Source organism: Rhipicephalus sanguineus, chromosome 4 (genome assembly GCF_013339695.2).
Source record: "Rhipicephalus sanguineus isolate Rsan-2018 chromosome 4, BIME_Rsan_1.4, whole genome shotgun sequence".
NCBI classification, from domain to species: domain Eukaryota; kingdom Metazoa; phylum Arthropoda; class Arachnida; order Ixodida; family Ixodidae; genus Rhipicephalus; species Rhipicephalus sanguineus.
In genome coordinates this window covers 119,891,077-119,904,217 of record NC_051179.1, presented here as the reverse complement: position 1 = coordinate 119,904,217, position 13,141 = coordinate 119,891,077, and the positions used below count along the sequence as shown (strand labels likewise).

General features: G+C 43.1%; 1 protein-coding gene across 3 annotated transcripts in view; it reads right to left on the bottom strand.

The window, feature by feature from the left end:
• Positions 1-13,141, bottom strand: part of LOC119390623 (prohormone-1) — a 203,570-nt gene that overhangs the window by 23,055 nt on the left and 167,374 nt on the right. The window contains exon 1 of one of the 3 annotated variants that reach the window (XM_049414884.1): positions 9,464-9,477. The exons of the other annotated variants lie outside the window; for them this stretch is intronic. Coding sequence (XP_049270841.1) covers positions 9,464-9,472 — 9 coding nt within the window. The 5' untranslated portion in view covers positions 9,473-9,477. Of the gene's footprint in view, positions 1-9,463; positions 9,478-13,141 lie in introns of those variants that run through there. 3 annotated transcript variants of the gene reach the window in all.

Sequence of the window (13,141 nt, the reverse complement as noted above, 5' to 3'; positions counted from 1 at the left end):
GCAAATCCCACTACTCACCGCTAGTTCATAAAAATGAAGGAGGTTAATAAAGACATAAATAGAAAGAAAGAGAGAGAATGAAAGTAAAAAAGTAAACATATAGCATAAAAAGGCAGACGAAGAGAAATCGACAGAAAGAAGGGGAAGAAATAGAGAACAGAAAGAAAGAGGGAAATATATTCAAAGAAAGGGAAAGAAAGAACTAAAAAGAGAGAAAGAAAAAGAGAAAGAAGGTAAGCGGCGTTAGCCAGAAGGATTAAGGATCGACCAGCGTCGCCGTGTGATACTTTGCTCGACTTAGTGCTGACTTCCCGCAATGTTTGACTTTCTCACTTATTCCACAAGGTTTCGTTTTATTTCCCCACTCAGTATTTCATCGCATATTGTATGCACAAACAAAACCCAAATTTGAAAATGACCCTCATTAAAGAATATGGCTCTTTTTATGAAAAAAATGGCAAATATGCTGCCTTTTGCGACGATTTCTGAACGCCAATAGCGATTTATTTTAAAATAATAAGCTACAGTGCTAACGAAAGCCCGGCACATTCATATTAAGGAAAAAGTGTTTCATATTGATGGCTCAAAGCAGTTGTTTTCAATACGAAGCATTTTCGCCATTAAATGCTTTTCCCGACGCAGATTCACTTTAGAGCGTAAACTTCAGAGTGTCCTTACGGCATGACAAAACGTTCTTTTGTAAACTGCCGCTTCAAAAACTACTTCCCGCATTCACATATAGTTGCACGAATTTTTAGCGAGATTCCAGACGGTGGAAATGCCACAGGGACATTTCTTCCATCTATCTATCTATCTATCTATCTATCTATCTATCTATCTATCTATCTATCTATCTATCTATCTATCTATCTATCTATCTATCTATCTATCTATCTATCTATCTATCTATCTATCTATCTATTTATTTATTCTTACGCTTGGCAAGGCTTCATACGCCTGGTGCATCATACAGGCTGAAGTTGCCCTATTTGGCACATTGCTCTAAGCGTTTTGGCCGGCGGTGTTTCGTCTTAGGTGTTTAGAACGAGTGAAGCAGCAAATCACGTGCTCCAGCTGGTGCGCTCATTAGAAGGGCACCAGTCAACGGCACTGTCGGGCGTTCAAAATTTGGGCTCCAGAGTGAATTAAGTTGCCTGGTGTGTGTCGAGGCAGCAGGCACGGTATTTAATTTGCCTGCGGAATATGAGAGGTTGCGATATTGAAGCCTGTTTTCGAAGCGAGAGAAACTTTCTCAAAAGTGCCCGTCCGAGAAAAAAACGTTAAAAGAACTTGAAAAAAAAAACTGCATTCGTGACAATTTTTCTTCCGTGAAATGGCAAGTTTACAAAGTTTTTTAAACATTACGCTGAGAAATATGTACTCCTATATTACGCTAGCCCAGGGTAACGCCGAATATTTTAAACACGATAGTCTTTCTTGGGGAACTTAAGCGCAGAAATTTTGGTCTGCCTGTCTGTCACCCAATTCAGCCACCCCGCCAAAGTTGAACCACTTATTTACCGCCCACCCATCTTGCACTGGTACGGCTGTTCATACTTGTGAACGTTGTCGATCAAAAAGTAAATATTACACATATCTGAGGCGCAACATCACTAGGTAAGTGTTAGGTGGTGTGTTCCTTTAGTAGAAAATACATAGATACGTAATTCTAAAGACCCTTGTTTCTTAAGCTGCGATGAAAATGCCTATGCACGCCGACTAACGCCCTCTGCCATGGAGGAAAAAAAACCCTCTGCACACGCTCATGTTTCCCGACGTATTGCCAGAGGCGTCCATATCTGACGCAGCGCCTCCTCTATCGTCTTTACACGGCATTTGCAGCGGAGCACGCAGATACGCGGCCAATTTTTGTTATTTATATTCCTTGCATTCCTTGACGTTTTCGCAGCCTGTTTTAACTTAAACAAAGAATTCATGTTGTCGTGCTTCTCTTTGTTTTACGATTACTGTTGTCATTCAGGGTTTTTAAATATTTTTTTCCTGCCATGGGGTTCTTTAGTGGGCCCTTTTTTTGTTAACCTCTGAAATATATAGCATCTTGTACGCTGTCCGTCCGCTTGTTCACAGACACGAAGCAACAGTATTACTACACAATTTCGCAATTATTCTTACCGATACAAGAAGCTAACTTACAAAATGAGTGATTGAAGATAATGTGCTTTATCTGGTCTATATTGATCTTATATGAAGCCGTGGTGTTAAGAAAATATGTCCAGGACACTCAAACCAGTGTACAAAATGAATGGGTTTCTTCCTGTGTTGCCATGACAGACAGAAAGAGAGAGAAACAGAGGGAGAGGACAAAGAATGGACAGCAAGGAGGTTGACTACATTTTGTCCGGTTTATTGGCTTAGATGTGGGCAGGAGAACGAGGATGCATCATGTACTTTCTCAGTGTCCTTGGTTGTTCTTAAGGAACCACGAAGCAAGCGAGGTATAGTAAGTTTATTTACGTTTAATCGAGACAAGTAGATACCGAAGGAAAGAAAGTATTATTCAGCTTACCTTGTATGAGGACATCTGCCATGGTGAGGAACGAAAAATGCCAAGAAAGATAATACGCAAGAAGTGTTAACACAACAGCTGACCTATTCGCGTCTGTTTTAAATGCATATATAAAAACTACGGGCGTGAAAGAGCAGCATAAAAATAAAAATAAAAAAGAAGCACAGGTGCAGGCGTAATGCTCGGCTAGATGTTTGCTATTAAAAGCCTGTAAAAGTAGCATTTTACCTTGGAGCGGCAATGAAGGCACATGTGCGAGTGCAGAGTATTACTAAACGCAAACGCGTGATGAAGCAGACTACCACGGTTATGTTATGTCATTGCTTTCTTGATAGCGTGTTCCCGCTCCTTCGTAATCTGCTGCTTGATAAGCTGTCTAAACCAACCGAAATGAGCACGCTACTACCACTGATATGCTCCTTCGGCGCACTGAAACCGGCAGCTGATCGTGACTTCAACAATGATATAATTTTCGCACCTTCATCTTAATCTGAAAAATACAGGCGAAAATGCGCGCCCTTTGTCAATGTGAATGTGTCACTTTTCGACCCGAGTTAATGATTTCAAGCGCGGTCACTTAGTAACCTTCCTTCAGTCTCAGTGCTTCGGAATAATTCCGCTGATGTCGAGGAAGTACTCTCGTGAGGAGGCGTACTGTTCATAGGAAAGGAGGCCAATTTGGTGCGTAAAGAGTCCCTGAAACGGTTCCTTCGAAATTATGTAAGCAGTGAAGCTACGACTAGAGTAAATCATTCGCGCTATCACCTAAAACGAAGTGCCTCGCATCAAGGAACCTGCCGGCGAAGAAACGATGGCCACTTCCTCAGCAACGCTTTTTGTACCTAATGTTGCCGAGCGGTCGGGACGAAGCTCCGCTCTATGTGGTTCCCCGCCGGGGCTCCGTAAACTGCACTTGAGATGAGCCTACGCGATTTCCTGGTGTATCTCTGCGCCACCAGGGGCCGCCACCACAATAGCCGCCAGCTAAAGTTTATTTTTATGTTTCTCGTTGGTACACACGCTAAGAAGCCGATGAAATCAATCACTCGAACGACGATGCCCGGAAACAATGCAACGTCGTGAAACAGAGGTGACTGAACACATGCCGTTGCGAGGCGCCGCGATCTGTAGCGGTGCGCTTGTTTGTAACTTTAAAACCTTACAAAATCCATACATCTAGCGCGGAGCGCTTCAACCGGTCCGTTAATGATCCATAGGACTTAAGCTGCTGACTCATTGCGTTTTTAAAGATCGCCAGATCACTTTCAGGGTTAAATATAGGTTTCTCGTAGACGTAAAACTTTGTTAAAATTGCTCGAAGGCGTTCGCGCCTTCATTTCTGCCGCTTTATTACGGAGATTCCACCCAAACAATAAATAAACTTGCATCTACGGATGCTATACGACAAAGCGGTGGAACATGAACAAACAAACAAGAGAAAAAGAAAACATCCAACCTATTTGGTAAAAATGAGAAAGTTGTAAAGACAAAACAGCCATTCCTTACGTTAAAATTTTTGTCCTGTAAGAGAGCAAGAAAAAAAAAGGCCAAACTTGAACTTCATACAGTAATCGGCATCACCCGTGACCGAGCATTAGATCACACTTGAGCATATTGTGGACAAAAACGAATAAAGCAAGAGAGCGTTGCGTAGAGAGTAACAGCGAAGAATACGGTAAGCAGATACAAAACTTCACAATCAAACACTTCATTGGAACAAGAATAAAGAGCACTCATACGAAGACGACAGCAGCGAGCAATGTAGTCTGTCGACGAAATCTGGTCCCCGGGTGAAACACACCGGTTATTTTTGTACGCGAATCACGGTACATTCCATTATATACCCCGGCTCTCGCGTACGATCTAGCATCCGCTCCACTAATCGTCTTGCGCGTGCTCTCTGTTTAAAAAAGTGGAAAACGCCCGACGAGATTCTGGCACATGAAGGCGCGGCACGCACCTCCAAACAGTTTTAGCCTGTGAAAGTGAAAATCAAATGGATACGGGGTGTTTCAAGAAGTGTGTCCAACCTTCTCAAAAAATCAGGAAAATGCGATATTTGCTCGGGGCTTTCAGAATTGCTTTTTCTGTAGCGGCAGGAATCTTAATGTAGTTAAGTACATCATTTAGGACAGTAATTAAGAAAGTTACATTAATTAACTTTTTAATTAGTGTAGTTAGGTGATTGTGTCAAATGAGACAGTTGAAGTTCTTCATGCGAGGAAACCATCCGAGCTTTGAAATTTCGAAAAAGCGTCCTCTAGTAATTGTTGTGGCGTAATGAAATTGAACGAAATGCAACGGCTTTCAACAGCGAAAGCCATCGAATTCGGTTGAATTTCATTACTTCGTAATTATTACTAGATGGCACTTTTTCGAAATCTCAAAGTTGGGTTGGGTTTCTGGCATGAAGAACTTCAATTCTCTCATTTGACACAACCACCTAACTCTACTAATTAAAAAGTTAATTAATTTAACTTTTTCATTACAGTCCCAAATAATTTCTTTACCCATCTTAAAATCCCTGCCACTACAGAAAAAACCAATTCTGAAGGCAGCAATCAAATATCGCATTTTCCTAATTTTTTGTGAAGGTTGGACACATTTCCTGAAACACCCTGTATAGGAAAACGTAAGTTGCACGTGCTTCTCGCTGATCTGTTCAATACAAGTCTTTAAAGCAAGGGTTTTCCGCGCTACCTTAATTTTTTGTGCGTGAGGCCCATCTAAAGGCCTCTAACGAAGGCGTCAAAGATGTCGTGAACATCCTTCACCAGTCAAAAATAGCCGGCTTCGATTCCACACGTACAGGCCGCACTTCGATGTAGATAGGCTGCAGAAAGCGCTCGTGTAGCGTTGAATGTTTAAAAAAATATTCTGGCAATATGTGTCGTGTTTTAGGGGCGAAGCTCCTTAAGGCGGCACCCGTTCGTCCCTCGTAGTCGTAGTCGTAGTCGTAGTAGTCGTAGTGCGTAACCAGTCTTACGCTTTGACCTCCAAGGTGGTGCCGGTGGGAGATTTTTCCTGTGCGTTGTTGAACAATAAAAAATTCGCAGCGTGCGCGTTAACTAAAAGCCGAATTCTTCTGTCTCTCATTCCCCATTAGCAGCCATTGGCATGTTCCAGTAGGAAACGTTAGGAGAAGTAGAAGTGTAAGTGTTAGCTAAAAGCCGACTTCTTCTGTCTCTCATTCCGATTAGCAGCCATTGTTTACCTCCAAGGTAGTGCCTGGTGAGATTTCTCCTGTGCGTGATTAAACAATAAAAATTTTGTTCAAAACGCCGTTGATTGATGAAATAAACCAACGAAAGACGCCAGATGTTTTGTAAAAGCAAAACGAAAGAACGCCAGATGTTTCTAAAGCAAAACGAAAAGACGCCAGCTGCTTAACGAAAGACGCCAGATGTTTTCTAAAGCAATGGTTTTCTAAACAATGAAAATTCACAGCGTACATGTAAAATTAAAGTGAGCTGCAAGTCGTCATAACTCATCGAACCTTTAGTATAAATTAACGCGCCCGATCTCACGTCGGTGATGATGTACTGGGCAGAATTCACGGAAGATTCACGGTTTACCGATGAACCTCCGCAGCTTCGCCCACTCATCATCATTCACTCCGTGGATATGCTGTTTCCTTTTCGGCGCAGTGGCTCTGGCCGATTTCCTTTTTCTAACACGCGTTGTTATAAAAATGTCTATACAATTTTCATTATTTTTTTAGCGGCTAGGTCGACCTTACGATTAAGCCAGCATAACCAAGCCACTGAAGTAGCTTACTGTTCTGCCTGCAGGGATACGCGCTTTAGGTTGGACGCATTCTTAAAAAGCAAGCATGCTCAAAGTCGAAAGAGAGCTGTAGAAGCCGGCTTCGGTTGACTACTCTTGGATTATGAGGAGCAGCAGACATTGAAAATTGGTTCGGTCGGAACAGCATCGGATAGAGCGCTGTGAACGCCACACCTGAGAAAAAAAAATATGGTGCTTACAAGTGAAGACAAGCGTAATACGTTTCTAAGCGAAAATGGCCGCCAATAAATTGTAGTAAGAGTAATCATAGCGTCTGTACGACCACCTGCTTCTGCACCTTCAAAAAGACAAACAAAGAAGTTCATAGCCAAGTTTTCTCTGCAGCACCTCAACTGGTGTTTTGTGGGCACGATGCACAACGCCATCAGGTGTACGCTGACTGAAGTTGGACTGTGTCATTCAGTCCTAAGGAAACACTAAAATCGCCTGTGAAACGAAGAGCTACATAAAGGAGTGTCTTGTCGTAGCTTAGGTAGCGATATTCCCCGACAGCGTGTATGAAAAACATTGTTATATAGGCGTCTGAGCAGCTAGCTAGCCTCGTCAGTGCAGTAGGTTTACTTTAATTGCCGCGAGTTCGACGCGGTAGAAGGTGGTGCTTGGCGTTTCTGTCGGATTGCGGCTTGGGGTCCCACGCTAGCTTTCAGTTTTTCAGCATCATGTCAACGCAAATGCAAGAACCCAAGGCTGGTTCGCAATCTGCGCGAAAGCACGTACGTCCCAACAAGCTACGCGACACAGAAACCGCTTGGGTCCTGAATTTCCGACCTCTCGAATAACTGCAATACCTACAAGATTATTAGCCATAGCTTGAGTAGTTAGAGCCCCTCCACAACGCACACTGAATCCAATTATTTCGGCACATACTGTGTCTCTGTACGTATAGACGGCTTCGCTGTTTACAAACACAGACCCTGGACGGCTTCCGGTTTCGTGCACTGACGTAGCATTGGCGGGGAACAAAAGCCTTGGCGGGTAGCGCGCAGTTGCTTTTCTGCTTCGGTGCTGAAATGAAGAACCGGAAGTTTCTTGGGGCAGAAAACGTGCTGCTACTATCGCAATCTTGAAACCGTCTATATCGGAGCTCATAGTACGGCTCGGTCTACTATACAACGTGCACAGTATGTGCGGCATGCCCTGCAGGCGCTAGACTATGACGAAAAATGCTCCATTATACATTCATCCCTTCCCGCGAGTGGCCACTGAACTTCGTGTCACCGCGCATGCGCCACAATGCGTAGAATTTCGCAAAACCTTGCAAGTAAGCGACACTCGACGTAAGATTACCTTAGGCCACATTGTGTCGCGAAAACCCGCTTCCCGACATTCAAGTGACACGCTCTGATGAGAATTTCGACGGGCGAAAGGGGATTTTGTGTGCGGCACGTGGGAAACTTCGCTTACTCAGCGGGAGATAGATCGGGAAAAATGAGGAAGAGGGGCTGAAGTAAAAAAGAGGAAGAAGAAGCGTTGAGGAAGTTGGCAGGGTGCAGCTGGTATGTAGTACGCAGTATGCACTGCGCAAAACACATCCCGGGCTTCGAGAGCGAACGAAAAAGACAGCGGGAGTGCAGGACAGAGGGGGGGGGGGGGTTACGACAACGAGTGGCACGGTGTTTCGACGTTTCCCCATTCTGTGCCCAATCTTGAAGAAAAGCGGCGGGAATCGAGCACTAAGCGGGTTCAGCCTGAAAAGCGCACGACGAGAGATTTCTAAGCAGGAAACGGAGAGCACAATCGCGTGCAAGTCAAGAAGCGCGGTGGCTCGGTGAAGAGATTGACAGAAGAGAACTGAAGCGGTCTGAGCTAACGATCGCCGGCGCAGGTTTGTGGGAAGGAAAATCGTTAACGGAAAGTTGTGCAAGACGGGCAGGAATTGTAATCGATTGCGTGCTTCCTAGCGAGGTGCTTGACTTGGCTTACACGACTGCTACTCCGTAGTTACAATGTTGTTTGAGCACGTGTGTTTTCTGCTCACTTTGATTACTTTGGAACAATGTATGCTGGTGAGCTGACAACTCGAATCTTCGGACTGTTCAGTTTTATTAACAGGCATTCCAAGCTATAATTTGTTCTCGTGAACAGAATCCTGCGTTTGGAGCGGAAGCTTTCTGCTTGGCATTATTCTCCTGCCTTGAAATGCTTTGCCTAATGCGGTTCTGAAATGACTAAATATGGTCACTAGCGTACGCTAGGAGCCTCATTTAAATCATACACGTTCAGTCCCCGTTAACCCAGCGAAAATAGAACAATATAGCGGTGAAGATTGTTGATAAGTAACAGTGTTGATACAGGTAAGTGATGCAGATAGGGGAATTTCGCACGCTGTACCACTTCACGCGTTCATGCACAGGCATCCGCATACGTATGGTTCCAACACCCTGCAAGTGCGTACTGTCTATTGACCGTGACTAAGCACACCTTCAGGATATGAATTCTCACGAATTTCTGCTTATTAATGATTTTATTCCTCACCTCACTAACCACAATCTGTTCAACCCTTGTTTGCAATTCATGCCAGCGTACTATAAGGTCAGGAAGTACCAGCCGAAATAATGCAATAATGGGACTAAACTTGAAAACTTTTTTCACGCATAAAACAAAAATTACTTCCAATAAACGTTCTGTGACGAAAGTTGTTATGCTTCTGTGATAAATTTGTTACGCGCTTTTCCACTTATTTTTTCTTGGACAACATTAGGGTGTTACACACATCCCAACATAAGTCTAAGTAGTGTTTTTGCCAACTGTAGGATTTGATTTCAGAGCCTATTTCCCCACATATGCGAAACAAAAATTTCATTAATTTCTCGGAAGAGTTCTATAAATGTAATTTAAGATATTGTTCAATGAGTGTTTCGTGAAACAATTCCCAAACGCCATAATCTGCTGATATTGACACACACACACACACACACACACACACACACACACACACACACACACACACACACACACACACACACACACACACACACACACACACACACACACACACACACATACGCGCGCGCGCATGTGTGCCTGCGTGTGCGTGCTCATGAGTGCCGCCACAAGACGTGCGTGCATGGCTGAAGTTTTACGAAAAACATGCAGAGACAACAAAAAAAATTTCGAAAGTATGCTTACGGCCATCATCTTTTTCTGTGGAATAAGATAACAGATACAAAGGCATGAGTTACGATAATGATGCAGGAAATCACGATTTCAGCAAGCAGCTTAATTAGCACATTTTTTTTTTGTAGTACATGAGGTTCTTCTCCCAGCATTGCACGTAGCGGTTGTCGCGTGGTTCGTGCATGACCTAAGCGTGGCGTTTCAAGCGTCGGAATAACATGCTCAGACAGACAATTTAGTTGAGCATTACGATACGCTTCTCACGTCCCCTATATTATACGCTCTGTATACATGCCACGCATAGCACAAAAATATGAGCGAAGAACGAGCACTTTGTGCACATTTAAATTTTTTTCAACCAATGGGGAATTGTATCAACACGTTGTGGCGTGCTTGAGTAAACACATTCTTATATGACGAAGTATTGGGTGATTCCACGAGAGATCGAACATGCCTGTCCGGTCGATATTTGTGTTTTGCCTGGGTTTCTTACATGTTATGTGGGCACATTGAAAGTGCACGGAACCGCGAATTTTATTTCGAAGAAACGCTCCCAGCTCGCCAAAGAATACTTGAAGGTGGCCATGCCGACGTCCTATTTTAGCTCACCGCAATATTTTCGGATTTCACGGCCGAATTTAATGCGAACTATAAACGCTGTGTTAAAAGTTTGCCTGCTGCTTTTAGTACGCATTGCTGTGAATTACACTCATGATTTCTTTATGCCGTCCTCAAAAGGAAAGAAATGAGAAAAAATTTCTGACACCGCTCAAATAAAAAAAAAAAAAAGTTTGTTAAGTTTGGTCCGCTCTTGGCGCCTTTCCGATTTCACACAAAAACTTCAAAACAGTGTCAAATATAGAAAAGAGCCTTGGCAACATTTCTGCGGAAGATCACTTTTCTACGGGCAGCGCGAAGTACGAAAAGAATAGTCAGAGAAGCGAGTTTTTTTTGGAAAAGCTAATTTTCAAAAAATAAAATAAAAAACTCCGGTCACAATTTTGACAATTTTTTTTTATCGAAGAGGGCTTATGGCAGTGGAAGCCCAGTTTTAATATCATATGTCCTCATTTGGTTTGTTCACAAAATATAACGGGCCAAAAAGGACCCCTGCTGTGTGTGCTCACTTCAGTGCGATTGTTGGTTGTTCTCAGCTTGCATTGTGCGTAAATCTACAGGTTTAATTATTTTGCTGCAGCAAAACATTGCTGTGGTGGCTTGTCAAGAAAAATGTATTCTCAGGTTTTATTTGTGTCTCGCGTGTGCAAAAGTGGGCTGCTGCCGCCGCCTCAAGCGCTAACGTGCACACAGTTTGCAGCCTACAACCTCGCCTACAAGCCCCAGAGGAAAGGTGGGCGCACACGTTCAAGATATCAATGGCTTCTTATTCCTGGAGAAATGCCTGGTCTACCTCATCGCGGTTATCATAGTTGGCGACAGGTTTTCCATGAGGCGTGTTAACCAATGCTAGCAGACCTTGCAGATGACGCGAAGTTCCTCAGCCAATGACAGTAGTTTCCAAAGGTCGGCAACAACAAAAACAGCAGCGAAAAACAAAATGTTTTTTTCAGCATCTTCTTTTTGTAAACGCGTAAATAATCGCCACAGAATACTCGGACCTAGACATGGGCCACGCTCATCGCGTGTAGTGAACAGCTACACCAACTCGAAACGTTTGTATTGAACAGTGCCGCACACATTACCTCACTCCTGCGCCGCTGTAATGAAGGAGTTCGCAGAACGGCTCACGGTTTCACATTCCATATGTCTAAACGCTTTGTACTGTGATCGTGTGGGCCGCAGTCGTTGTCGAAATTAAGGATAGTGTCCGTCTCGCGCCACCAGTAGCTTCTGCTGCTCTCGACGTGGGAAAGCACTTTAGTAAAGTGCCGACAAATCATCATAAATTGGGCAGCTTCGGTCACTTATGGCTTAATCATGCCGCACCGCACGTTTTTTGGCTGCTGAAACGCTGAGGTAAACGTCCAGATGATACACGAAGACGTTATCTGCGGCGCTGAAAACATGTGATCGAAATAAACGGCTCGGAAATGACTGAGATAACTTTTTACAAAGATCGTCTAGGCAAAAGTGTACGTTGAATAGGGAAGATGGTTTGAGCGTATGATGCACGTAATGGAAGGGAAGCAAGCAGGCACTGAGAAAGCACCTCCATAACAGCGCGCCTGCTGTTGTGGCATTTAGTTGCAGATTAAGCTGGCTTGGCGCTGCTACAGATGATTTGTTTCGTGTGCAAGACGAGTTTTAGTAAAATCACCTTAACCGTATGTTCGCGGTGTCTCGCGTGCTCTTGTTGGCGAATACTGGCGTGGTAAGTTAAGGTTTTAGGCTGCAAACTCCCTACGCTTTAGCCCTTTAAAGAGCTTCAGCCGCCCACCCCCTCACACTCTAGACACGAGTAAAATCTGAGCATACATTTTTCTGGACTACTAGACACCGGAGCTAAGTTCTGCTGCAGTAAAATAATTAAATCCGTAGATTCACGCACAATGCGAGCTGATAACAACCATGAATCGCACTGCAGTGAGCACACACGGCAAGGGTCATTTTTGTTCCGTTATATCTGAACGAGGACATATGATATTAAGACCGTGTTTTCATTGACATAAGCGCTCTTCGATAAAGAACTGTCGTCAAAATTGAGACCGGGGTCTTTTTTTTAAATTTTATTTTTTTAAAATGAACGTTCTTGAAAAATTCGCTTTACCTATTCTTTGTTCTTCTTTTGCGATGCCCATAGGAAAACGATCTTCCGTTAGGCTGTTGCAAATGCTATTTTCTATATTTGATGTTGTTTTGAAGTTTTTGTGTGAAATAGGAAAGGCGCCAAGGCGCGTCAAACATAGCAGACTTTATTATTTGGGCAGTGTTTGCCATTTTTCACATTTTTTTTTCCTTTTGAGGACAGCATAAAAAAAGCGTGGATTAATTGACAGTATTGCGTAATAAAACCAGCAGCAAAAATGGCCGACACAGCGTTTATAGTTGGCGTTAAGTCCGGCCGTGAAATGCGAAAACATTGCAGTGAGCAAAAACAGGACGCGCGCCGCCACCTTCAAATATTTTTTCGGCGCGCTTGGAGTGTTTTTTATAAATAAAATTTTCGGTTCCTAGCACTTTTAATGTGCCCACATAACATATAAAAAACCCAGACAAAACAAAAATATCGACCGGACATGCATGTTGGATCTCTCGTGGAATCGCCCAGTTGTGTGTTTTGGACATTGCCGTTGTGTCGCATGTGTGCCTAATAGGGAATAGTTCCATACTTACGTGTTTTTTGTTTCGGAGTTGTTGTGTTTGCTGTGCGCAAGGGACGTCGAGAGAGGACAATTTCGGAGGTACATGCATATTGTTTGCCTACCGCAGCCGCTCTTCGACGACGCCGGCATCGAAATCTTCCTGTTTTGCACACATCTTCTAGGTTGCAGTATACATATATATATATATATATATATATATATATATATATATATATATATATATATATATATATATATATATGTGTATATATATATATATATATATATATATATATATATATATATATATATATATATATATATGTGTATATATATATATATATATATATATATCCGCGCGTCTCTTTGCATGCGTGACTACATATGTGCACATACGATACGTAAAAAGAACTTTCGGTTGGGGGGG